Source organism: Bufo bufo, chromosome 1 (genome assembly GCF_905171765.1).
Source record: "Bufo bufo chromosome 1, aBufBuf1.1, whole genome shotgun sequence".
NCBI classification, from domain to species: domain Eukaryota; kingdom Metazoa; phylum Chordata; class Amphibia; order Anura; family Bufonidae; genus Bufo; species Bufo bufo.
The window spans coordinates 318,895,925-318,922,344 of NC_053389.1; the positions used below are offsets into that span (position 1 = coordinate 318,895,925).

The window sequence follows — 26,420 nt, forward strand, 5'->3', positions numbered from 1 at the left end:
GGGTGTGTCGCTGCACAGTCTGACACTATCCAATTAGTGCTGCCAATGTGATGTGTGTGACTGCAGCAACAAGAGCATCAATGAAAGATATATTTTCTTTGATTTCCATGGAAAATCTAGTCACGTCCTTTCCCAATAAAGATTATTCCAACGATTGTCAGATTGGGGGAGAAGCACTGCCTATGTCCCTTTAAACACGCTGATAAAGGGGTGGGGGTATCTTCAGGTCCATGGCCGGCCTTACAGAGGAGTAATGCCCCTTTAATAGGCTTGGGGGCTAATAGACTTATTACCTACGTGGCCCATAACTTGTGGGATAAGGAAGTTACTTGGAGATATCTCGTTCACATGTCATTGGTTAATGACCAGATCCTTCCTGATCACCTGTGAGTTCCACAACAGCCAGAGAGTGGCAGGACAACTAATAAATGCACTAGGGAATGAGCAGACCCCCTGCAGTAACGGAAGTATCCTCGTAGTAATGGTGCGTTTATCCACAAGGAACCAGGTTCCAAGGAATACCGCCACCAGAACAAGTACTGGGCAGCTGCTTCTCAAGTCACTCACCCCACTTCCTGACGCCATCTTGCACCCTGAAGCCGCCTGTCGCGCTGAATGACGTCAGCGGAACGATAGCTCCTACAGTCACCATGACCACGGCTCCAGCCCCGCCCACTCCAGCCAGAGAGTCATCAGGGGGCGGGGTCTGTACACATTGCTATACTTCTCCAAAAGACGTAAAACAGACAGCCAGTAGGTTTCTAATGTGATAAAATACTGACATAACGTATAATAGGGAATAAAAAACAGAAGTGCATTTCCTGATATCCCTATAAACACCATGCGCCATATTTATTGTGGGCATGTGTACCTTCCAAAACCAGTAGACCGAATTACTTCTAAAATTAAAGGTAACCGCGCGCCTTCATTTCTAGAGTATTGTATAGTCAAGCAGCTGTGCTGTGAATATTATGTCATTACAAGAAGTGTACTGTGTACTCAGCGTTGTCCGTGACGTCACTAGCACACACACCATAGAGTGTAACGAGTGACTAGACAAGTCCTCCGTACCGCTGGAGGTGACAGAGTCACGTGGGATGTGTATTGGAGGAGCAGAGACGAGCTGAGGACCACTGCAGTGCTATTATGAATGGGAACAAGGTCAGCAGTCGCAGGTTACAGTGTTAACCCTTTGCTTGCCCTAACGTACTGATTCATTTCCACATGTAGTATATACCAGTGTGGATAAGTTAGTGAAGAGTGTGCATATCAATTTATTTCCCATTATTTTACTTACATTTGGAATTTTAGAAATGTATCATGTGTATGAGTGTTATGCCTCATTTACACGTCAGTGTTCGGTCAGTTATTTCCATCAGTTATTGTGAGCCTGAACACAGAATCACTGACAGGTGAATGAGGCTTTATTAGGAGATACCCGAGGCCACATGGCATTATATCAGTATATCAGGCAGGTATTATTTGCATACAACCTAACTTTTTGGACAAAGAGGGAGATTTACACCTCATTGGGTAAAGGATCCAATCGTCTGCAGTAATTGACTGGTGCTGGCCTCTTCTAACAGCTGATCAGCGGGATTCCCGAGTGTCCAACCCCCGATGACGCCATCAATATTAATTACCGGATAACGCCTTAAGGCCCATAACAGGCTGGTCTCCAAGGGGTTAAATCAGGCCACCTCTAAAGCACAGGTCTATACCTGGTGTACCAACTCTAATAGGGGGTTAGTCGCATGGCACAGTCATATTGTGTGCCCACACTGAGTGAATACACCAATCCAAAAGCTGATGATAAGATCGGAGGGCTGTATCCTCATCGATACACCGGATCGGTCAGCAGTATACAGGCCACCTGTTTCTGCAGACTGCAAGCCCAGGGTGGGATAAAACAGCAAGCCTGAGGGAGGGCTGCTGTCACATCATGCCAGTCCTTGGGTCACTTTATCCTGTGACTTTTCTTTTTTTTTCTTTGCAGATCTGTGCTCAAGTCGTCATAAGTGGATTAAAGGGTAACCTACCCTGAGCTGACAAATGACTTTTAGAAATTGTAGTCTTCTCAGCAACATACATCATGGCATCTCTAACATGTTTATCGGCATCATGCTGGAGAATCCTGGTTGCCCGTAGGATTTCACTTTGTGCATATACATCCTCTTCATTGGGAAGTTTTCCTAATTGCCAGGTAAGCTTTTCATTCTAGTAGGAATACTGTAACAGGTTGTGGTTAAAGCAGTTTTCGGTTTCTACAATCTCTGCCTATCTAATGAAGTCTTTTGTGTGGTGATTGCAAGGAAAGTTCCACCTCCAGTTCCTCCTGAGGGAGTAGCGCTGTCTTGCTAATAGAGGTGGCACTATATGAAGAAGCCCTTTAGACTACATACAAAATGTAACATCTTACCCCTGTGCTGAGGTATGGTCACTTAAATTATAGGCTCAAAGGGGATTTGTTACCCATGAAACAACGGTTCTGGGGCATCCTTTCTTATAACTCTGCATTTTGCTGATCCTCTGTTATTTCTCTTGAAAAAAAATATACACTGCTCAAAAAAATAAAGGGAACACAAAAATAACACATCCTAGATCTGAATTAATTAAATATTCTTCTGAAATACTTTGTTCTTTACATAGTTGAATGTGCTGACAACAAAATCACACAAAAATTAAAAATGGAAATCAAATTTTTCAACCCATGGAGGTCTGGATTTGGAGTCACACTCAAAATTAAAGTGGAAAAACACACTACAGGCTGATCCAACTTTGATGTAATGTCCTTAAAACAAGTCAAAATGAGGCTCAGTAGTGTGTGTGGCCTCCACGTGCCTGTATGACCTCCCTACAACGCCTGTGCATGCTCCTGATGAGGTGGCGGACGGTCTCCTGAGGGATCTCTACCAGACCTGGACTAAAGCATCTGCCAACTCCTGGACAGTCTGTGGTGCAACGTGTCGTTGGTGGATAGAGCGAGACATGATGTCCCAGATGTGCTCAATTGGATTCAGGTCTGGGGAACGGGCGGGCCAGTCCATAGCATCAATGCCTTCGTCTTGCAGGAACTGCCGACACACTCCAGCCACATGAGCTCTAGCATTGTCTTGCATTAGGAGGAACCCAGGGCCAACGCACCAGCATATGGTCTCACAAGGGGTCTGAGGATCTCATCTCGGTACCTAATGGCAGTCAGGCTACCTCTGGCAAGCACATGGAGGGCTGTGCGGCCCTCCAAAGAAATGCCACCCCACACTATTACTGACCCAATGCCAAACCGGTCATGCTGGAGGATGTTGCAGGCAGCAGAACGTTCTCCACGGTGTCTCCAGACTCTGTCACGTCTGTCACATGTGCTCAGTGTGAACCTGCTTTCATCTGTGAAGAGCACAGGGCACCAGTGGCGAATTTTCCAATCTTGGTGTTCTCTGGCAAATGCCAAACGTCCTGCACGGTGTTGGGCTGTAAGCACAACCCCCACCTGTGGACGTCGGGCCCTCATATCACCCACATGGAGTCTGTTTCTGACCGTTTGAGCGGACACATGCACATTTGTGGCCTGCTGGAGGTCATTTTGCAGGGCTCTGGCAGTGTTCCTCCTTGCACAAAGGCAGAGGTAGCGGTCCTGCTGCTGGGCTGTTGCCCTCCTACGGCCTCCTCCACGTCTCCTGATGTACTGGCCTGTCTCCTGGTAGCGCCTCCATGCTCTCGACACTACGCTGACAGACACAGCAAACCTTCTTGCCACAGCTCGCATTGATGTGCCATCCTGGATAAGCTGCACTACCTGAGCCACTTGTGTGGGTTGTAGACTCCGTCTCATGCTACCACTAGAGTGAAAGCACCGCCAGCATTCAAAAGTGACCAAAACATCAGCCAGGAAGCATAGGAACTGAGAAGTGATCTGTGATCACCACCTGCAGAACCACTCCTTTATTGGGGGTGTCTTGCTAATTGCCTATAATTTCCACCTGTTGTCTATCCCATTTGCACAACAGCATGTGAAATTGATTGTCACTCAGTGTTGCTTCCTAAGTGGACAGTTTGATTTCACAGAAGTGGGATTGACTTGGAGTTACATTGTGTTGTTTAAGTGTTCCCTTTATTTTTTTGAGCAGTGTATAAATAAATGGACAAGTGCGTGTTACTGTTCCTCTTGTTTTTCCCCTGTGCATACACAATCTGACAGTACTGATTGGATAATGGCAGTCTTTGTAGAGCCACACTGCTAACACCCAGTTGTCAGTGTCATACATTTGTAGGAGGAATAACGTGAAGTGGTAAGAAAAGATACTCCAGAATTGTTACTTCATGAAAATACAAGTATGTACATAGGCATGTTGGGAGAGCTGACTGGTTCTCCTTAGACAGTCCAGTTATTATAATATTATTATTTATTATTAAACCGCCATTCATTCCATAGCGCTGTACATATAAAAAGGGGTGCACATACGTAATACAGACAATTGCACTAAGTATAAACAAGTGACAGACTGGTACAGAAGGAGAGAGGGCCCTGCCCGTGAGGGCTTACAATCTACATGGTATATATGTTCCCTTCTGAGGTTTAGTGTTATCATGGAGATGCCTGTAGTGTCAGATCACCATCTACATGAATGTTCACACATAAATATATCTCAGACCGTTCGGTTGACAGTAGGAAACTGGACAACCCTTGAGATTTGCCTGCAGTAAAGAACTGGTAAGTACTTACCTGACAGATCCTGCGTCACCACCCCTGTTCCCCAACCAGCTCTATTTACCTGGCTGCAACGGTGACATCACATCGACAACACGACTGCTGCAGCCAATCACTGGCCTCGGGCGGATGTCCAAGGCTTGTCCGGTTTCCTGCTGAAACTGGGCAACCTCTTTAAAAGAATTATCCCACGTAAAAGGATTCATCACCTACATACACAGAATAGGTGATAACTACGGCACCATGGGGTTCCAACCGCTGGGACCCCTGTCATCCCAAGATTGATTGGTTCCTGTCCCTTCTTTTAATGTATCGGTAGTGAAAGAATTCTCACATGACCAGATGACTTCGGTCATTTACTGATGTCAGCATGGGCAACCAGAAAATTCAAATACTAATTCACAAGAGTAGGCGACCCAGTTAAAACTTAACCTTTAATAACCAATATATTAAGAAAATAGGTCCATAAAACAAAAATTACACAATGTCCGAAATGACTTCACAAGAGTTGCACCAAACACGTGCAACCATTAACTTGCACGCCAGTGTCATCAGGCATCCAAGAATAGAGGAGGAGATAGTATTACTCAAAAGTTTAGAAGGACACAAATGCTGGGTCTTTTACCCTACATGTCCCAATCTCTACCTCCTATCGTCTTCCTCTCTCTGTGTCCCTTGTTGTCCCTTTTTAACCGGAGATGACTGCCCAGCTTCGTCAAAAGGACTGAAGAAAAAAGAGGTACACATAGATATCAGTTCACACAAATATCCCAAGCGTTCTGACGCGTTTCATTGGCACCTGCCATATCCTCAGGGGACCAATCATATAGTACAATTTCCGATAGGCCCTAGCAATGCTAAGGCCACAATCAACAGTTTTTAAAGACACGTATAGTGGTGATCAGGCGCTAACAACAGGTACTTAGCTGTCCATGTGTTCAAAAGGGATGGGTCAGCAGTGTAGCATGGCATCCTGCGTATGGCAGCGGCAGCTAAAATGTCCATGTGCGCTTCTTTTTAAAGTGCGCCCTCGTATTTGTCATGTGACCAGCCACATGATCATCTGACCGGATTCATCACATGATCGGAAAATATATCAGAGTGCCTCACTCAATGATGTCAATAAGTGGGCGGTTCAAAAACGGGGGTGTGGAGGGACTGAATGGGCTAGTCACCCCTCCCCATACCCCTGTACACAGCCAAGGTAAGCGTGACAGACAGATAGCTGTCCGCTACAGGCGGTAGGGTTTATATAATGGCAACTTCTAATTCAAAGTGTGATGAAGAGACACAGGGGCAATAACAATGCAACAGAAGGATATGAGAATGGTGTAGTATAAAGACCAGGCCTTATGCAAAGTGGCTATTCCAGTATACATAAATGAGATATTTATAGTATGCGCATAAAAGTTTTTTGATATACACAAATGACATACAGATGTGTATATAGTCTACATTTTAGGATGACAAATAGTATAAAATGTATGTATATATATATATATATATATATATATATATATATATTAGGAGATCATATGTTCCTTTGGGATGGCACTCGCACAAGAACTATATATAACAACTAAATAGTAGTTGTTCATTTGGACCCTTTGGGTAGACAGTTTTAAGCTCAAAGATCCACCAGGTCTCCCTCTGTAGTATTGTCCTATCCCAGTCTCCCCCTCTCTTCAGTGGGGGGGGACGGCCTCTATACCCAAAAATCTCAAATTGGAGTAATTTCCGCCATAATTAGCTGTGATGTGTTTGGCCAAGCATTTGCTGGGGCCTATTGGAAATTGCACTATGTGATTGGTCCCCTGAGGATTTGGCAGGTGCCAATGAAACACGTCAGGACGCTTGGCATATTTGTGTGAACTGATATCTATGTGTACCTCTTTACAGCTCCTCCCTTTTTTCTTCAGTCCTTTTCACGAAGCTGGGCAGTCATCGCCGGTTTAAAAGGGACAACAAGGGACACAGAGAGAGGAAGACGATAGGAGGTAGAGATTGGGACATGTAGGGTAAGAGACCCAGCATTTGGGTCCTTTTAAACTTTTGAGTATTACTATCTCCTCCTCTATTCTTGGATGCCTGATGACACTGGCGTGCAAGTTAATGGTTGCACGTGTTTGGTGCAACTCTTGTGAAGTCATTTTAGACATTGTGTAATTTTTGTCTATGGGCCTATTTTCTTAATATATTGGTTATTAAATGTTACGTTTTAACTGGATCGGTAGTGCACAAGTCGGTCCACTGCTCCATTCACTTCTTCTGTGGAATTGATGGAGTGCTGTCTCGTCTTGGGATTGCAGAGGGCCTAGCAGTCGGACCACCCTGCAATCCGATATCTGTCGTGGAACAACCACTTCAAACCTTCAGTAGTTTAACTCTTACATATTCCCTAATAATAATTTTTGTAATACATTTTATAAATTGCTTATATTGTTTTTCCAGCAAAACGTGTCCGTAAAGCTTGGGCCTTCCTGAAGCACTCTTCACTGCAGCACATACAGAATCTGTACACTGCAGTCATGTGTATGGATCTGTGAGCGTAGTAATATGTACTGGCAGGAGCACACATCGCTACTCCTGCCTAGCACATTGGTGCCGGTTACGCTGCATTGATGGGCTCTGCCAGGCTACCTGCTTCTAAATACAACTAGAATTTTGATACTATCTGTGTATACGAATGCTAAGGATGACTGCAAATATTATTAACAATAGTAAATTAGTATTTTAAAAGTTAAGTAACTTTATACTATGAAATATCAAAAGTGAAGTTACACTTTTATATATTACATGTAACAAATTTGGTTTGAAAAATAATATCCATGTAAGGGTATGTTCAGATGGCGGATTTTGTCTGCTGTGCTGCAGTTTCTGCTGTGGGTTTCCATGTGGACCCGCTCTAGTTTTAACTCCACTGAATGTCGATAAACAGCGAGCAGGCCCCTGCTGTGGCTTTGTGAGTGGTCCGCTCGTAATGGCACAAAGAACGGACCTTCACATTCTTGGCACGGTCTTGGACACCACATGGTGATATGAACTGCGAAGTGGCCTTCCATTGAAAACAGTGGGTGGTGGTCTAGCGCAGATTCGGCCCATATTTCGGCTCAGAATCTGCGCTATAACTGGTACCAAAAATCCTCCATTGAAATGTACCCTAAAGAGTGCTGTGGATTATTGGTGTCATTGGGCTGCACGCTTTCTGGTAGACTCCATTCATTTAGGCCTCTTTCACACGTGCGTCATGTTTTTGGGCCGGATAATATGCGGATGCGTCGCGGGAAAATCCGCGATTTTTCAGCGCGAGTGCAAAACATTTTAATGCGTTTTGCACGCACGTGAGAAAAATCGGCATTTTTGGGATCGGTGTTGTGTAGATTGTATTATTTTCCCTTATAACATGGTTATAAGGGAAAATAATAGCATTCTTAATACAGAATGCTTACTAAAATAGGGCTGGAGGGGTTAAAAAATAAATAAAAAATGTAACTCGCCTTAATCCACTTGTTCGCGCAGCCCGGCTTCTCTTCTGTCTTCTTTCTTCAAGACCTGGGTAATGGACCTGTGGTGACGTCGCTGCGCTCACCACGTGGTCCGTCACATGATCCATCACCATGGTGATGGATCATGTGACGGACCATGTGATGAGCGCAGTGACATCACCACAGGTCATTTTCCTCCTGCACAGCAACGAAGAAGACAGAAGAGAAGCCGGGCTGCGCGAACAAGTGGATTAAGGTGAGTTAAATTATAATAATTTTTTTTTTAACCCCTCCAGCCCTATTTTAGTAAGCATTCTGTATGAATGCTATTATTTTCCCTTATAACCATGTTATACGGGAAAATAATATAATGATCGGGTCCCCATCCCGATCATCTCCTAGCAGCCATGCGTGAAAATCGCACCACATCCGCACTTTCTTGCGGATGCTTGCGATTTTCACGCAGCACCATTCATTTCTATGGGGCCTGCGTTGTGTGAAAAACGCACAAAGTAGAGCATGCTCGTGTGCACAGCCCCATAGAAGTGAATGGGTCCGGATTCAGTGCGGGTGCAATGCGTTCACCTCACGCATTGCACCCGCGCGGAGATCTCGTCCGTGTGAAAGAGGCCTTACTCGTTATTTGGTGTATGGTGGAGAGGATTTTGGAGATCAGATGGAATTCTTCAGCCCGTCTGACCATATTTATCCTAAAACTTTAAAACCGATCGTTAGGTCAGGGAGTAGATGTCACGGCTGAGGATGGGGAAAATCCTCAGCCGTGTAAGTCCTGAAGATGTTATGGCCTACTCGACCAGGAGAACAGGATAGGGAGCAGGTCACCTCCTAACAGCGTCCCTACCCTGACCCTAACTCCTAACTGCATGGGCCGACCTTAAAGGTAGGAGGACCCATGCGCAGGAACCTCGGATCCCTAACTCACCCTCCGTCCGGTCCCTGCGCTAGGAGTCAGAGTAAGACGCCCCACTCCTCCTAGGCACGGAGGAGCAGGAGTCTCAACGGCCAAGCTGTTGGGAAAATGGGGGAACACAAACAGTCCTATGGATATGGCAGGTAATGTGAACTAGTTCCACTTACCTGCCACAGCCTTGCTGACTGGATCCCTGTGCAGGCAAGCTGAAGTCCAGACAAGATCCAATGAACCCAGCAAACACACAACCACACACAGGAACCCAGATCCATAGCTGCACAAATATATAACAGGAACCAAATCAACTGATCATAACATAACATAATGTATCACAATTTATGATCACAAGGGTGGCCCACACTGGCAGATGGAAATGACCAGGAGAGTTCCTCCAGCTTACAAGGCTGGAGTACCCCCCAGAAGTCTGTGTAAACTGAGGCTTTATAGCCCAGGCAGCCACACCCACAAACGGACACACCCAGTGCACACACACTAGGAAGGAGATTAACCCTTCCAACACCAGGGAAGGGAAAACACCACTTAAAGGGGACGTGCACACAAAAACATAAAAAGGAAGTGCACACATACACACATCACACAAAACCGCATGCACAACGTAGCGAGCTGCGATGGCACAGCTCAGCCTGCTACGCTGCCACATACATACTGTTGCCAGCGGCAACCACAGGTGAGGCAAATACCACAGCCCTCACCTGTGATTGAACACCAAAGAAAACCGCTGACAACCGCATGCGGTTCAGGAGTCACGGTCATAGCCATGGCCGTGACAGTAGACTTCTGCATCCAAATAAAAACTAGTGCAGATCAGAAGAGGCAACCACTCACATCACTGTTTTTTTCCAGTGCAGGTTAGGGTACTTTCACACTTGCGGCAGAGGATTCCGGCAGGCAGTTCCATCACCGGAACTGCCTGCCGGATCTGGCAATCCGGACGCAAACTGATAGCATTTGCCAGATGGATCTGGATGCGGATCCGTCTGACAAATGCATTGCAATACCAGATCCGTCTCTCCGGTGTCACCTGGAAAAACGGATCCAGTAATTAATTTACTTTTGCATTTTTAAAGGTTTGCGCATGCGCAGACCAAAAAGCTGTATCCGTTTTGCTGGAACACTTAATGCCGGATCCGGCACTAATACACTTCAATCATTCCGGTGAGTGTGCATGCTGCGGTATTTTCTCCGTCCAAAAAACGTAAAAGGGACTGAACTGACTCATCCTGAACGGATTGCTCTCCATTCAGAATGCATTAGGATAAAACTGATCCGTTTTTTTCTCCGGTATTGAGCTCCTAGGACGGAACTCAATGCCGGAAAAATAAAACGGTAGTGTGAAAGTATCCTTAGAGTATAAAAGCAGTAATGTGATTGGTTCCCAACTGAGACTCTCTCTTTTCACATCACGTATGTACTTTTTTTATATTAAATGATGCCGATTACAGTATGTAATCTGTGTATATCACTGTGTATATTTACAGGTCACCACAAAGGCATTTCTACATCATGATGTGGCAGCACCAACATGTGATGTGGAGCACAGGAAAAACTTTGTACTGAAGACTCCAAAAGTAATTCTGTTTTTAAGATGTCTTTTGAAGTATGAAGTGTGTACAGTATCTATATACAGTATTCATATTTCTAGGTTTGTACCTTTTCTTTATGTTTAATCTGCATTGAAATTACAGGGCACACATGATGCTGACCCCAAGCAAATGGCCCTTCGAGAGAAGGTGTTCAGCATAGTATTGAATTGCTTCAAACGCCATGGAGCAGAGGGCATTGACACGCCTGTCTTTGAGCTTAAGGTTAGTTTTATGTTATAATAAAGAAGGCATATGATGCTATGTTATGTTAAAGAAGTATTCCAGCAGAAATAAAGGTTTGCAAAATAACATAGCTTTCACTCACTTTGCCCATTCCCTGCTACTGTTATTTCCACTGTGACTATGTCCCTGCTGCGCTGCACGTCCTGATCCTGTCCCCAGAAAATAGCTGTGAATTCTGCTCAACCAGTCACTGGTTCAGGTGGGTAATCGCTGTAGCCATTGACTCGCTAAGCGGCATTCACTGCTATAACTAACAACTATAGACAGTTAATTTAACTAAACTAGTAACTAGCAAGCAGTTGTACTTTTCAAGTCTTTTATTGAGCACGTCCACAGCACAGGGACAGTAATTGAACCCTTGAATTTAAAGGGATTTTCTGGTCTTTTTTATATTGATGGCCTATCCTCAGGATAAGCCATCAGTATCTTATCTGTAACACCCTGTACCCCTGCCGATTATCTGTTCTGAAGGTGCTCTAGTGCTGGAACTACTGCCCCATCCATTGTTTGTAGTGGATGAGACTGGTTACTGCTGCACTGCTCCCACTGAACCAGCGTCTTCCACTACACACAATGGATTGATCTGTATATGGAGCTGATCATCAGGGGTGTGACGTGGCAGACTCTCACCAATCAGAAATTGTCTGTGAAGGTTCTCATTTATCCAGGTCATGGTATATCTGTAAAGAATAAATCAGAATTGAGAAAGCTCGTTGGAAGAACGAGTGAACCGTTTTCAAGAAATCTACAGTAAGTCCAGTTGCCTTGATTTATTCTTTACAGATATACAATCAGAAATCGGTGTTCTATCCTGTAGGTAGGCTATCAATGTAAAAGGACTGGAAAGCCTCTTTAATGCCCTATGGAGCCTTCAAGCACTTGCACAATGTTAACTCCTTCAGGACCCTGCCATTTTTCACCTTAAGGACCAGGCTGTTTTTAGAAAACTTGACATGTGTCACTTTATGTGGTGATAACTTCGGAATGCTTTTACTTTTCCAAGCCATTCTGAGATTGTTTTCTCGCAACTCGTTGTTCTTCATGATAGTGAAACATTTTAGTCGATATAATTCACAGGAAATTTGGAAAAATTAGCAATTTTCAAAATTTTTATTTCTCTGCTTCTAAGGCAGATAGTGATACATCATAAGATAGTTATTACCTTACATTCCCCATATGTCTACTTTCATGTTTGCATCATTTTGTAAATGTAATTAAATTTTTTAGGATATTATAAGGCTTAGAATTTTAGAAGCAAATTTTTAAGAAAATTAACAAAACCCACTTTTTTAAGGACCACTTTAATTGTAAAGTCGCTTTGTGGGGCTTACATAGTGGAAAACACGCATAAATGACCCCACTGTAGAAACTACACCCCTCAAGTTATTCAAAACTGATTTTACAAACTTTTTAACCCCTTAGGTGTTCCACAAGAATTAAAGGAAAAGGAGATGACATTTTAAAATTTCACCTTTTTGGCAGATTCTCCATTTTATTTCATTTTTTGCTGTAACACATCAAGGGTTAACAGCCAAATAAAACTCAATAGTTATTACCCTGATTCTGCAGTTTACAGAAACACCCCATATCTGGTCGTAAACTGCTGTACGGGAACACGGCAGAGCGCACAATTTTTGAAAGAGAAACAATCATGTTTTATGTTTCCATTTTCAGAAAGCCAAATCTTTTTTATTTTTTGGGTGATTGTCTTAGTTAGTGTCTCATTTTTTGCGAGATGAGATGACGGTTTGATTGGTACTATTTTGGGGTATATACTACTTTTTGATCGTTTGGTATTACACTTTTTGTGATGTATGGTGACAAAATAATTTATTTTTTGGCACCGTTTTTATTTATTTATTTTTATGGTGTTCACCAGACTGGTTAGCTCATGTGATATTTTTCATAGAGCAGGTTGTTACTGATGTGGCGATACCTAATATGTTTTTTTTTTTTATATATTTTGGTTTTAAACAATAAAAGCATTTTTGAAACCAAAAAATGTTTTTATGTCTCCATTTTCTGAAAGCCATATCTTTTTTTATTTTTTGGCCGATTGTCTTATGTAGGAACTCATTTTTTGCGGGATGAGATGACTGTTTGGTATTATTTTTGGGTACATATGACTTTTTGATCGCTTGGTATTACACTTTTTGTGATAAAAGTTGACAAAAAAATTGCTCTTTTTAGCACAGTTTTTTTTTTTTTTTTTTACAGTGTTGACCGGAAGGGGTGGATCATGGGACATTTTTTTAGAGCAGGTTGTTACGGACGCGTGATACCTAGTATGTGTGTTTTTTTTTTTTTTTTTTCTATTTTTTGCAATTTTATATGTCTCTTTTTATGGGGAAGGGGCTTTTTTTTTTAACTGAAACTTTAATATTTTTTTTTATTGTTAAAAACAATTATTTCACTTTTATTATTTTTTATTTTTGTCCCACTATGGGAATTCAACATTTCAGTGTCTGATCCCTGTTTCAATACAGCATAATCTGTATTGTGCTGTATTGAACTGTCAGTGCCTTACACTGACAGCCGGTTAACCCTAGGACGAGAATGCTCGTCCTAAGGCATTAAGTACCAGACAGTTAGGACAAGCATTCTCCTCCTAGGTCGGCAACCTGTTAAAGAGACCCTCCAGTTCAAGAAAAAACATTCAGATTAACTGGGAAACTAACAGAATTCTTACATGGTTCATTCCTTTAAATTTTTTTAGTTGCAGATCCACTAATTATTGGTCTTCTCTTCTGCTATTCAAGATGGCTGCCCTACTTCTCAGTTAGATCTGATGCACACTGTTTATTGCCAGCCCAAGACAATGTCTGCTAGAGCTACTAAGTGCACAGTATGCATCAGGCAGTATAAGGGCCTATTCACACGACAGTATATTTCTGTGTGCATCCGTTCCGCAATTTTGCGGATTGAATGGGGGCCTATTCATTTCAATGGGGCCGCAAACGATGCGGACAGCACACAGTATGCTGTCCGCATCCGTATGTCCGTTCCTTGGCCTTGCAAAAAAGATAGAATATGTTCTGTTCTTGCCTGTATTTGCGGACACGAATAGGCATTTCTGTCATTAAGGATGAGAAGGATGTTCTGCAAAATATGGAAGACACATGGCTGGTATCTGTGTTTTGCGGATCCGCAATTTGCGGACCACAAAAACAGATCTGGTTGTGTGTATAAGCCCTAAGAAGTGGTGCAGCCATCTTTGATGTCAGAAGAGGAGCCAAGGAATTGGCAGATCTGCACCTAAAAAAAATGAAAAGGAGGACACTATGTAAGTGTCCTGTTCTTTTCCAAGATGATGTGAATTTTATTATTTTTTTTATGAACTGGAGGGTCACTTTAGGAGGAATTTCGGACCATTCCTCCCAGCAAATGTTTCGGTCAGTATTTCTAATATGCCTTGTATAAACAGCTCTCTTCAGGTCATGCCACAGCATCTTAAGATTAGGACTCTGACTATTTCAAAACACAGATTTTTTTCCCCCAACTATTCTTAGTTGATCTACTTGGGTGCTTTGGGTCATTGTTTTGTTGTATCACACATCTTCTCTTGAGCTTTAGGTCACAGACTGCTGCCCTTAGTTTTTGTTATACTTTGCAATTCAATGTTCCCTTAATGATCATGTTTTATTGGGGGCCCTTGCCTGCTGCTGCCCCCCTCTCTCCTGAGAAGGTCACAAGGGGCGCTATGCTTACCTTTCCTCATCCACTCCGGCAGTCTGGACCCACGTCTTCCTCTGCTCACTTGCAGTGGGCCCAACCAGTCTGCTGTCTGTTCTTCCCAGCACTACAAAAACATTTAGACAAGCACATTCATAGTCGCAGGTGTACATCCATAAAGCTAGCACGCAGAATGCAAACAAAAAAAAAAGGTATGTCAGCACAACATTACTCATACAAACAATAAAACTGGACACCTTTAGACACTTAAGGCATGCTAGTTCCTTTCAAGGTGTTCTGCATTTGTTTGTCTGCCTGTGTACCGACTTCTGCCTGTTTTCTGGATATTAGTCCTCTGCTGTCTGACAACCATATTGACCTTTGTTGCCTGCGCTGACCTTGGACTGTTTATTGGTTTACTCATACTCTGCCTGACCTTACCTCTGTCTGTCCTTGACTATGGTTTTGCCTGATCCCCCTGTGTTTTGCACCAGTGTTTTTCAAATACGATGGGTCAACTGTCAATCTTCAGGTGTTAGCGGCCTTGTGGTTCTCCTGCAACTAAGTCCAGTTCCCTGTACAGTCTTTAAAAGATGAAAACCAGGAGACTTCCAGGATAACACCGATTGGAAAATCTAAAGCCAAGTCTGATGGTTGACACAGTGGTTATATCCAAGGCATTATAAATAGTGTTGAGCGAGCATGCTCGGCTGAACTGCTGCTCGGCTCGAGCATCGCTATGCTCGGCACATTGCAGTACTCGGCCGAATACTGCGGGTGCTCAAGTACAATTGAATACAATGAAAGTCAATGGAAGACCCGAGCATCAAACCAGGCACCCCCTGCTCTGAAGAAGAGAGGGTGTCTGGTTCACAGAAAAAGGTTAGAAATTGATGAAAACCCCATCAAAATGGTTTGGAAACAGCATTAAGAGGATGGCTGGATGCGTCTTGGACTCCTATTATCTATGACATACAATAGACAACCACACAAAGGCTATAAGCCAATAGCCAGGTATGTGGAATCCAACAATCTATCCATGAGACAGATAATAGTTAGCATACCTTACAATGGCAGCCTTGTGCACTATGAGACATTCCAAACCAGCTCTCATCTGACTGAGAGCCAGTAAGCCTCAAAGTTGCTTCACATCTGTTGGATGGCTTGGGTGTACCTGCGCACCTAGATCATTATCATTAGGGTGACCAAAAGATTTCTGATTGTCATAACATAATATTATTATTATATTATTATTAAACCTTTCTATACAGTTTTGTCATGTAAAAACTTATTTGCATAAGCATGGTCATATGTCTCACTCCCATTTCTTCTTGTTGCATGTTGAAGCTCTACTTGGAACCTTGTTAAGATCCAGCCATGCTAAATATGATTTTTTGCCATTTTTCAAGTGGTCTTAAACTTTTGATCAGGACTGTATTACAGTACAAGTCAAAAGTTTGGATACAACTTTTCATTCAATTGTTTTTCTTATTCATTTTTTTTTTTTTTCTACATTGTAGATTCATATTGGACATGAAAACAATCAAAAAAAGTTTAACAAAAATAGTATATGTTATGTTCTTTAGCTTCTTCTAAATAGCCCCCTTTTGCTTTCACATTTTTGCACACAGTAGTTTACAGTTAACAGGCATGCTTCGTCAGGAGTTAATTTGTAGAACTTCTTGCTTTCATAATTTATTTGAGATTTCCTAATATGATTGAGACTATGCTTGCAGAGATTGGATTGGTACACGGTTCTTTACAGTGTTTAGCCCTATTCTACTACTGTTCTAATCCACCTTATGGCAAGAACTACTCAGCTAAGTAAAGAGAAACGACAGCCCATCATTACTTTAATACTTGAAGGTCAGTCAATCTGGAAAATCTCCAGAACTTTGACGATACCCACGAGTGCAGTCATGAAAACCATCAATGCTTTACAGAGATCAAGTACCGGACACATCTCAGCATCAATTGTTAAATAAAGACTGAGAGGCCTTTATATTCATATTGCTGCAAAGAAGCCACTAGTGAGGAGCAACAATAAGAATAAAATATACTGGGGCAAAGAAACGCAAGCAATGGGGATTAAAGGGCTTCTGTCACCCCACTAAACTAATTTTTTTTTTTTTTGTGTACTTATAATCCCTATCTTGCGATATATCTATACATTATGTTATTAATCATTTTCGTTCAGTAGATATGTCAAAAAACGTACTTTTATAATATGCTAATTACCTGTCTACCAGCAAGTAGGGCGTCTACTTGCTGGTAGCAGCCGCAAAAAACCGCCCCCTCCTCCTGTTGATTGACAGGGCCAGCCGCGATCTCCTCCTCCGACTGGCCCTGTCAGCATTTCAAAAATCGCGCGCCTGTGTTGATTCGGCGCAGGCGCTCTGAGATAAGGAGGCTCGCCTCCTCAGCACTCCCTCAGTGCGCCTGCGCCGATGACGTCTTCTCTTTCGGTGACATCATCGGCGCAGGCGCACTGAGGGAGTGCTGGGGAGGCGAGCCTCCTTATCTCAGAGCGCCTGCGCCGAATTAACACAGGCACGCGATTTTTGAAATGCTGACAGGGCCAGTCAGAGGAGGAGATCGCGGCTGGCCCTGTCAATCAACAGGAGGAGGGGGCGGTTTTTTGCGGCTGCTACCAGCAAGTAGACGCCCTACTTGCTGGTAGACAGGTAATTAGCATATTATAAAAGTACGTTTTTTGACATATCTACTGAACGAAAATGATTAATAACACAATGTATAGATATATCGCAGGATTGGGATTATAAGTACACAAAAAAAAAAAAAAAGAGTTTAGTGGGGTGACAGAAGCCCTTTAAACCAGTGAAAATCAGTTCTTTGGTCTGATCAGTCAAATTTGAGATTTTTAGTTCCAACCACCATGTCTTTGTGAGACTCAGAAAACGTGAGTGGATGGTTTCTACATGTTTGGTTCCCACCGTGAAACATTAAGGAAAAGAGGATATGCCATCAATATCAAATTCCCAGATAACCCCTTTAACCAGCTGGGCTACCACAGATTTCTTCAGTGGCATGCCATCCAATTTGGTTTGCACTTAGTGGGACCATAATTTTATTTGCAACAGGACAATGACCCCAACCACACCTCCAGGCTGTGTAAGGACTATTTGACCAGGAAGGAGGGTAATATAGTACTCCATCAGATAACATGTCCTCCACAATCACCCGATCTTAACTCACATTAAATTGTTTGGGATGAGTTGGATTAAAGGAAATGCAGCCAACAAGTGCTCAACAACATTTCAGGTGACAATTTTATGTAGCATATTGAGAGAATGCCAACAGTGTGCAAAGCTGCCATTAAAGCAAAAAGCAGCTACTTTGAAGAATTTAATTTTTTTTTCTGGTTTAACACTTTTTTTTATTTCTACTTACTTCCATATGTGTTCCTTCATCATCTTTATGTCTTCAATATGAATCTACAATGTAGAAAAAAAAACATAGAAAAACCATGGAATAAAAAAGGTGTGTCCCAACTTTTGACTAGTACTCTGCGAAGAATATGGGGTGTGTGTACAGATATATACCCTACTGACAAAAAGTTAGGGATATTTGGCTTGTGGGTGAAATTTCAGCATAAACCTAAAATGTGCTATAACTTTTACAGGTGAACTTAATGTGACCTTCTCTAAACATTTGAATACACATGTTCAGTGTTTCAGTACTTTTTGCACAACTTGATGTTCTCTTACAAGGAGGTTAACTGCACAATTAACAACATGTGTTTGATCCATGAATCGCCCTAAACATTTCCTGGTTCAATTAGAATTGGTATTTAAACAGTCCTCCTCATCATGCTGTTCACATTTTGACATCATGAGACCAAGACGACACCTAACAATTGATCAACAGTACCTCGCTATTGCGAGGCTTCAAGCAGGATGTTCTCAGATGGAAGTGGCCACTGAGCTTAACGTGTCATAGTGTCATCATCGGGTTTCTACAGAGAGACTGGAAGGGTCACAGAAAGGCATAGAAGTGGACGTCCTTTGGCCACATCCCACACTGATGTCCGTTTCATTGTGAACAATGCCCTGAGGAACTGGAAGTTGAATGCCACACAAATACAGGCACATTTAAAGGAGGTAAGAGGCACCCAAATGTCAAGTCAGACCATTCAAAACAGTTTACATCAGCGTGGTCTGCGTGCTAGACGACCTGCAAGGGTACCTGACCACAGGCGTCATCATCTTGCATGGGTCAGGGAGCATCTACACTGGACAAGGGACCAGTGGGCCTCAGTGCTGTTCACTGATAAAATTGAATTCACGCTGAGCAGAAATAATAGCTGCCAATGATGTTGGAGGTGTCAAGGAGAGACCTGTGTCACCAGACAAGCCTTTGGTGGTGGTGTTACAGTGTGAGCAGGGGTGTCTAGTCAATACAGAACTGCCCTACACTTTGTGAATGGTACAGTGATAAGCCTATACTACTTGAATAACATCATTAATCCAGTGCCTTTGCATGAACAACACAGGCCTAATTTCATCTTCATGGACGATAATGCGCCAGCTCATCGCGGTTGCATCATTAGGGAATGGCTGGAGACTGGGGTACCTCAAATGAAGTGGTCTGCACTTTCTACAATCCTGAATCCCATTGAAAACCTATGAGATCACTGTGTAGAGACTCAAAACTATGTACCCTAGAACCTCAATGACCTGAGGGTCGCCCTTCAAGAAAAGTGGGATGCCATGCCTCAGCAGACAATAAGTTGACTTGTGAACAGCATGAGACATCATAGTGAAGCTGTAATTGATGCTCAAGGCCACATGACATGTTATTGAGACTGACATTTTTTGTAAGGGGTTGGCTTTTGTTTTAATAAATTGTTTGACATGATGAAATCACCATTGCATGCTTCTACTATCACTGTAGCGTGATCTTTTCGTTTTTCGATCTTCTCTTCATTTTCCATAAATTTCACCCGAAAGCCAAATATCCCTTTTTGTGAGTAGTGTATATAGGCAGCGGCAGAGAAAAATGGCGGCACTGGTAAAAAGTGAAAATTTGGGTGCACGTTCTTCAGGGAATAGGCTTCTTACCCCAATGAATAGTCCAGAAAATGAACGGCACTCCAGTAGGTCAAGAACAAATAACTCCTTTATTCACCCGTGCGGTACAACGTCTCGGCTCAATACTAGAGCCTTTAAAAAGGCTCTAGTATTGAGCCGAAATGTTTTACCGCACAGGTGAATAAAGGAGTTATTTGTTCTTGACCTACTGGAGTGCCGTTCATTTTCTGGACTAATGTGTGTGTGTATATATATATATATATATATATATATATATATATATATTATACACTCACCTAAAGAATTATTAGGAACACCATACTAATATGGTGTTGGACCCCCTTTTGCCTTCAGAACTGCCTTAATTCTACGTGGCATTGATTCAACAAGGTGCTGATAGCATTCTTTAGAAATTTTGGCCCATATTGATAGGATAGCATCTTGCAGTTGATGGAGATTTGAGGGATGCACATCCAGGGCACGAAGCTCCCATTCCACCACATCCCAAAGATGCTCTATGTGACTGTGGGGGCCATTTTAGTACAGTGAACTCATTGTCATGTTCAAGAAACCAATTTGAAATGATTCGAGCTTTGTGACATGGTGCATTATCCTGCTGGAAGTAGCCATCAGAGGATGGATACATGTTCTCATTCTGTTTACGCCAAATTCGGACTCTACCATTTGAATGTCTCAATTGAAATCGAGACTCCTCAGACCAGGTAACATTTTTCCAGTCTTCAACAGTCCAATTTTGGTGAGCTCGTGCAAATTGTAGCCTCTTTTTCCTATTTGTAGTGGAGATGAGTGGTACCCGTTGGGGTCTTCTGCTGTTGTAGCCCATCCGCCTCAAGGTTGTGCGTGTTGTGGCTTCACAAATGCTTTGCTGCCTACCTCGGTTGTAACGAGTGGTTATTTCAGTCAACGTTGCTCTTCTATCAGCTTGAATCAGTCGGCCCATTCTCCTCTGACCTCTAGCATCCACAAGGCATTTTTGCCCACAGGACTGCCGCATACTGGATGTTTTTCCCTTTTCACACCATTCTTTGTAAACCCTAGAAATGGTTGTGCGTGAAAATCCCAGTAACTGAGCAGATTGTGAAATACTCAGACCAGCCCGTCTGGCACCAACAACCATGCAACGCTCAAAATTGCTTATATCATCTTTCTTTCCCGTTCTGACATTCAGTTTGGAGTTCAGGAGATTGTCTTGACCAGGACCACCCCCCTAAATGCATTGAAGCAACTGCCATGTGATTGGTTGACTAGATAATTGCATTAATGAGAAATAGAAGAGGTGTTCCTAATAATTCTTTAGGTGAGTGTATACACTGTACACACACACAAATGTAGTGACTGGAAATGAGGTAAATTATATATATATTCCATGTAGGATTCTCACCTATACATGGTCAGGGGCGTCAAGTTTTAGCAAATGCAGCCTATTTAAAAATCTAGATAGGCCAAGTTCACATTACCATTTAGTTTTCCGTTATTTTTGAAGGGAGAAAGTCTTGCATGCAGGACTTTCACCTGTCAGAACTAACTGATGCCTGACGGAACTGATAAAAACTGATGCAAACAGAGCACAACTGACGCTCAAAATAAAAATTATTCAGCTGTTTTCCCTGATCAGAAAAACGGAAAAGTAAATAGTGATGTGAGCTCACCCTTACACAGGGGAAACCTCTGGACAAAGCATTGTGACTGTTCACAAGCTGAATACAAACTGAAGGTAGCTGTTTTATTGTCTTTAAGGTTACTTTCACACTCGCGTTTTGGCTTTCTGTTTGTGAGATCCGTTCAGGGCTCTCACAAGCGGTCCAAAACGGATCAGTTTGCATTCTAATGCATTCTGAATGGAAAAGGATCCACTCAGAATGCATCAGTTTGCATCAGTTCACTCTCCATTCCGCTTTGGAGACGGACACCAAAATGCTGCTTGCAGCGTTTTGGTGTCCGTCTGATGACACAGAACATCCGTTCTGACACCGAATGTACGTAAATGGGGACGGATCCGTTTTCACTGACGCAATCTGGCACAATAGAAAACTGATCCGTCCTCCATTGACTTTCAATGGTGTTCAAGACGGATCCGTCTTGGCTATGTTTAAAGATAATACAAACGTATCCGTTCTGAACGGATGCAGACGGTTGTATTATCTGAACAGATCCGTCCATGGCGGATCCGCACAAAACGCGAGTGTGAAAGTAGCCTAAGGCCTCATGCACACGACCGTTGTGTGCATCCGTGGCCGTTGTGCCGTTTTACGTTTTTTTTCGCGGACCCATTGACTTTCAATGGGTCCGTGAAAAAATCGGAAAATGCACAGTTTTGCAGCTGAGACCGTGATCCGTGTATCCTGTCCGTCCAAAAAATATGACCTGTCCTATTTTTTGGACGGACAACGGTTCACGGACCCATTCAAGTCAATGGGTCCGTGAAAGAACACGGATGCACACAAGATTGGCATCCGTGTCCGTGATCCGTGGCCGTAGTTTACTTTAATACAGACGGATCCGAAGATCCGTCTGCATAAAAGCTTTTTCAGAGCTGAGTTTTCACTTTGTGAAAACTCAGATCCGACAGTATATTCTAACACAGAGGCGTTCCCATGGTGATGGGGACGCTTCAGGTTCAGGTTAGACTATACTAAAAGAACTGTGTACATGACTGCCCCCTGCTGCCTGGCAGGTGCTGCCAGGCAGCAGGGGGCAGCCCCCCCCCCCTGTAGTTAACACATTGGTGGCTAGTGCGCCCGCCCCCCCCCCCTCCCTCCCCTGTAGTTAACTCATTGGTGGCCAGTGGGCCCCCTCCCTCCCTCCCCTGTAGTTAACTCGTTGGTGGCCAGTGCGGTTGGCCCCCCTCCCTCCCCTGTAGTTAACTCGTTGGTGGCCAGTGGGCCCTCTCCCCTCCCTCCCCCTCCTAATTAAAATCTCCCCCCCTATCATTGGTGGCAGCGAGTACCGATCGGAGTCCCAGTTTAATCGCTGGGGCTCCGATTGGTAACCATGGCAACCAGGACGCTACTGCAGTCCCGGTTGCCATGGTTACTTGGCAATTTGTAGAAGCATTATACTTACCTGCGAGCTGCGATGTCTGCGTCCGGCCGGGAGCTCCTCCTACTGGTAAGTGACAGGTCATTAAGCAATGCGCCGCACAGACCTGTCACTTACCAGTAGGAGGAGCTCCCGACCAGACGCAGACATCGCAGCTCGCAGGTAAGTATAATGCTTCTACAAATTGCTAAGTAACCATGGCAACCGGGACTGCAGTAGCGTCCTGGTTGCCATGGTTACCGATCGGAGCCCCAGCGATTAAACTGGGACTCCGATCGGTACTCTCCGCTGCCACCAATGATAGGGGGGGAGATTTTAATTAGGAGGGGGAGGGAGGGGAGAGGGCCCACTGGCCACCAACGAGTTAACTACAGGGGAGGGAGGGGGGCCGGCCGCACTGGCCACCAACGAGTTAACTACAGGGGAGGGAGGGGGGCCCACTGGCCACCAACGAGTTAACTACAGGGGAGGGGGGGGGGGGCCGCACTGGCCACCAATGAGTTAACTACAGGGGAGGGAGGGGGGGGGCTGCCATGTACACAGTTCTTTTCGTATATTCTAACCTGAAGCGTCCCCATCACCATGGGAACGCCTCTGTGTTAGAATATACTGTCGGATTTGAGTTTCACGATCTAACTCAAATCCGACGGTATATTCTAACATAGAGGCGTTCCCATGGTGATGGGGACGCTTCAAGTTAAAATATACCATCGGATTGGAGAAAACTACGATCCTATGGTATATTAACTCCTGACTTTACATTGAAAGTCAATAGGGGACGGATCCGTTTGAAATTGCACCATATTGTGTCAACGTCAAACGGATCCGTCCCCATTGACTTGCATTGTAATTCAGGACGGATCCGTTTGGCTCCGCACGGCCAGGCGGACACCAAAACGACTTTTTTTCATGTCCGTGGATCCTCCAAAAATCAAGGAAGACCCACGGACGAAAAAACGGTCACGGATCACGGAAAAACGGAACCCGTTTTTGCGGACCGCAAAAAAATACGGTCGTGTGCATGAGGCCTAAGACAGAGAGGGAATATATAGTTAGGTAGTGATTGGACAAGCAGGGCTTTGTTTCTCTATTTCTTTATTTTTGTATTTCTTTAGGGAGAGGTACTAGTCAACAATGTCCACTTTCTCAACTATTATTTGATATTTATATTGAGCCTCTCGCTGTTAGGGTTAGGCAGGATCCCAGGATTGAAGGGTTTGGGATATTGGGAACAGAAGATCGTATATCCTTATATCCTTATATGCTGATGATGTCTTATTTTATATACAACATACTAATACCACACTTTTGAGGGTTATTCGAGTTGTTAACTCAGTTCCGTCAAAGGGGCTCTATACCGGAAAAGAACTGATCAGTCAAATCCCCATGCATTCTGAATGGAGAGTAAGCCGTTCAGGATGCATCAGGATGTCTTCAGTTTTGACTGATCAGGCAAAAGAAAAAACCGCAGCATGCCACGGTTTTATCTCCGGCGAAAGACTTGCCTGAATTAATTTTTCCCCATAGGAATGTATTAGTGCTGGATCCGGCATTCAAAATGCCGGATCCGTCCTTATGGCCTGCGCATGCGCAGACCAGTAAAAATGTGGAAAAAAATACAAGACGGATCCGTCTCTCCGCATGACAAGTGGAGAGCCGGATCCGTTCTTGCAATGCATTTGTGAGATGGATCCGCATCCGGATCCGTCTCACAAATGCTTTCAGTCACATCCAAATCGGCGGAACTGCCCGCCGCATCACATTGCAAGTGTGAAAGTAGCCTAAGACAGATTAGATCCTTTCACCGAGGAGTTTTCTAGTAATTTGAGGATCTCTGATTCATTTGAATATTTGGGTATCACTATTTCTTCTAAGATTGAAGATTTCCTTCAGCGTAATTTGATCCCATTGATAACTAAATTGATATCTAAAATGAAGATATGGCTTCGACTCCTGCTATCTAAAGCCGATAGAATATCTTTGGTAAAGATGGTGATTTTGTCCCAATTATTGTATATCCTCAGGAACTCCCAAGTATGGATTTAAGACCATTTTTTTAAAAACTGATTGAGAGAATTATTAATGATCTGCTTTGGGGGAGAAAGCAAGTAAGGCTTAAATTAGAGTATTTTTATAAGCCGATGGAACAAGGAGGATTAAATCTTCCCTGGTTCAAGGGCTATTTTATAGCATCACAGCTATGGCTATATTATGAATGGGAGAGAAGCCCACTTTGCAGAACCTTGGTGAATATATCTTCACATGATAATATCTTTACTTTATTGGAGTCTGATCAGTTAATTAATCTCCAACAGGACTATAGAGTTGCTGTGAAGCTACTTATTAAGTCCTGGAGTACTTTCAGAGACTGGTTGGGAATAAAAGAATCTCTTTGTTGTACGCCCCTTTGGCATAATCGTTATCTACAGGCCTTAGATTTATCGGCAAAAGAATAATATTTATTATCTCGCACAGGTGGTTGTGAATGGGCATATTTTTTCATTTTTGGAGTTACCACAAAGAGAAAATATATCCAATTTACCGTATCTTGGCTTAGATATTTTCAGTTACGTTCAGCACTTTCTAGTAGGGGTGGGCGATATAAACGATATATGATAATATCGTCATTAATTCGGCCGACAATATAGATTTTAGTTATATGGCGATAGATGATCATGGAGCGGTAGTGAATTGAAGAAGCTAAGTTCTCACTCACCGCTACGTGGCCTCCCGACTCTGTACCGGGCTGCAGGGCCTTGCGTTCACACATCAACAGCGCGCTGGCTGATGCTGTGTGTGACGTCAGGTCCCTCGGTGCATGCTGGGAAGAAGACGCGGCCCGTTTCGTCTCCTGCGGACTCAATCAGCCAGCCGTGCAGGAAAGGCAAGTAGCAACAGGGGCCCGAATCTATTGGGGGGTGGATGGCTATGGCATGGGGCTGATGATGGCGCTGGAGGGGGGACATGATGATGGTGGCAAATAATGGCATGGGGCTGATGGCGCTGGCTGGGGGACATGACGATGGTGGCAATAGCATGGGGCTGATGGTGCTGGCTGGGGGACATGATGATGGTGGCAATGGCATGGGGCTGATGGCACTGGCTGGGGGACATGATGATAATGGCATGGGGCTGATGGCACTGGTTGGGGGACATGATGGGGGCAATGGTACATGGGGCTGATGGCGCTGAATGGGGACATGATGATGGTGGCAATGGCATGGGGCTGATGGCGCTGGTTGGGGGACATGATGATGGTGGCAATGCACATGAGGCTGATGGCGCTTGCTGGGGGACATGATGATGGCAAATGGCAATTTTGTATACATACAGAAGAAAATAATATATTGCTATATATCGTTATATCGCACATGCTTCAAATTATATTGCGAAGAAGTACAAGAAAAGTTGAAAGAAATGAGTTACAGTATTTTTACAGTGATTTTTTGTGTGCAAAAATGCTCAAAATAAGTGTCTCGTCGATTTTAAACGGGAATTGTTGCCCTAGATTTCTCCATGTGTGAATTGGAAATTTTCGTTTCAGGAGGAAAAAAGTTGCAGGGGGACCACACATGGATTAGCCCCATTGAATAGCATCTACAGCTGCAGTCTGCAAACCATGGGTCCATGTGCACCCCACATCGTGGTGTGGACCCCTTGACCTCAATG

General features: G+C 43.6%; 2 protein-coding genes across 3 annotated transcripts in view; one reads left to right on the top strand and one right to left on the bottom strand.

Annotated features, from left to right (window-relative positions):
* ZMAT2 (zinc finger matrin-type 2) overlaps positions 1 to 615 on the bottom strand; it is a 52,097-nt gene extending 51,482 nt beyond the window's left edge. Inside the window, exon 1 of the mRNA XM_040441753.1 lies at positions 568 to 615. Coding sequence (XP_040297687.1) covers positions 568 to 585 — 18 coding nt within the window. The 5' untranslated portion in view covers positions 586 to 615. The remainder of the gene's footprint in view (positions 1 to 567) is intronic.
* Positions 616 to 1,041: 426 nt separating this feature from the next.
* LOC121008936 (histidine--tRNA ligase, cytoplasmic-like) overlaps positions 1,042 to 26,420 on the top strand; it is a 115,212-nt gene continuing 89,833 nt past the window's right edge. For both annotated transcript variants that reach the window (XM_040441765.1, XM_040441775.1), the window contains exons 1-4: positions 1,042 to 1,161; positions 1,997 to 2,203; positions 10,621 to 10,710; positions 10,828 to 10,947. In XM_040441765.1, coding sequence (XP_040297699.1) covers positions 2,093 to 2,203; positions 10,621 to 10,710; positions 10,828 to 10,947 — 321 coding nt within the window. In that variant the 5' untranslated portion in view covers positions 1,042 to 1,161; positions 1,997 to 2,092. The remainder of the gene's footprint in view (positions 1,162 to 1,996; positions 2,204 to 10,620; positions 10,711 to 10,827; positions 10,948 to 26,420) is intronic.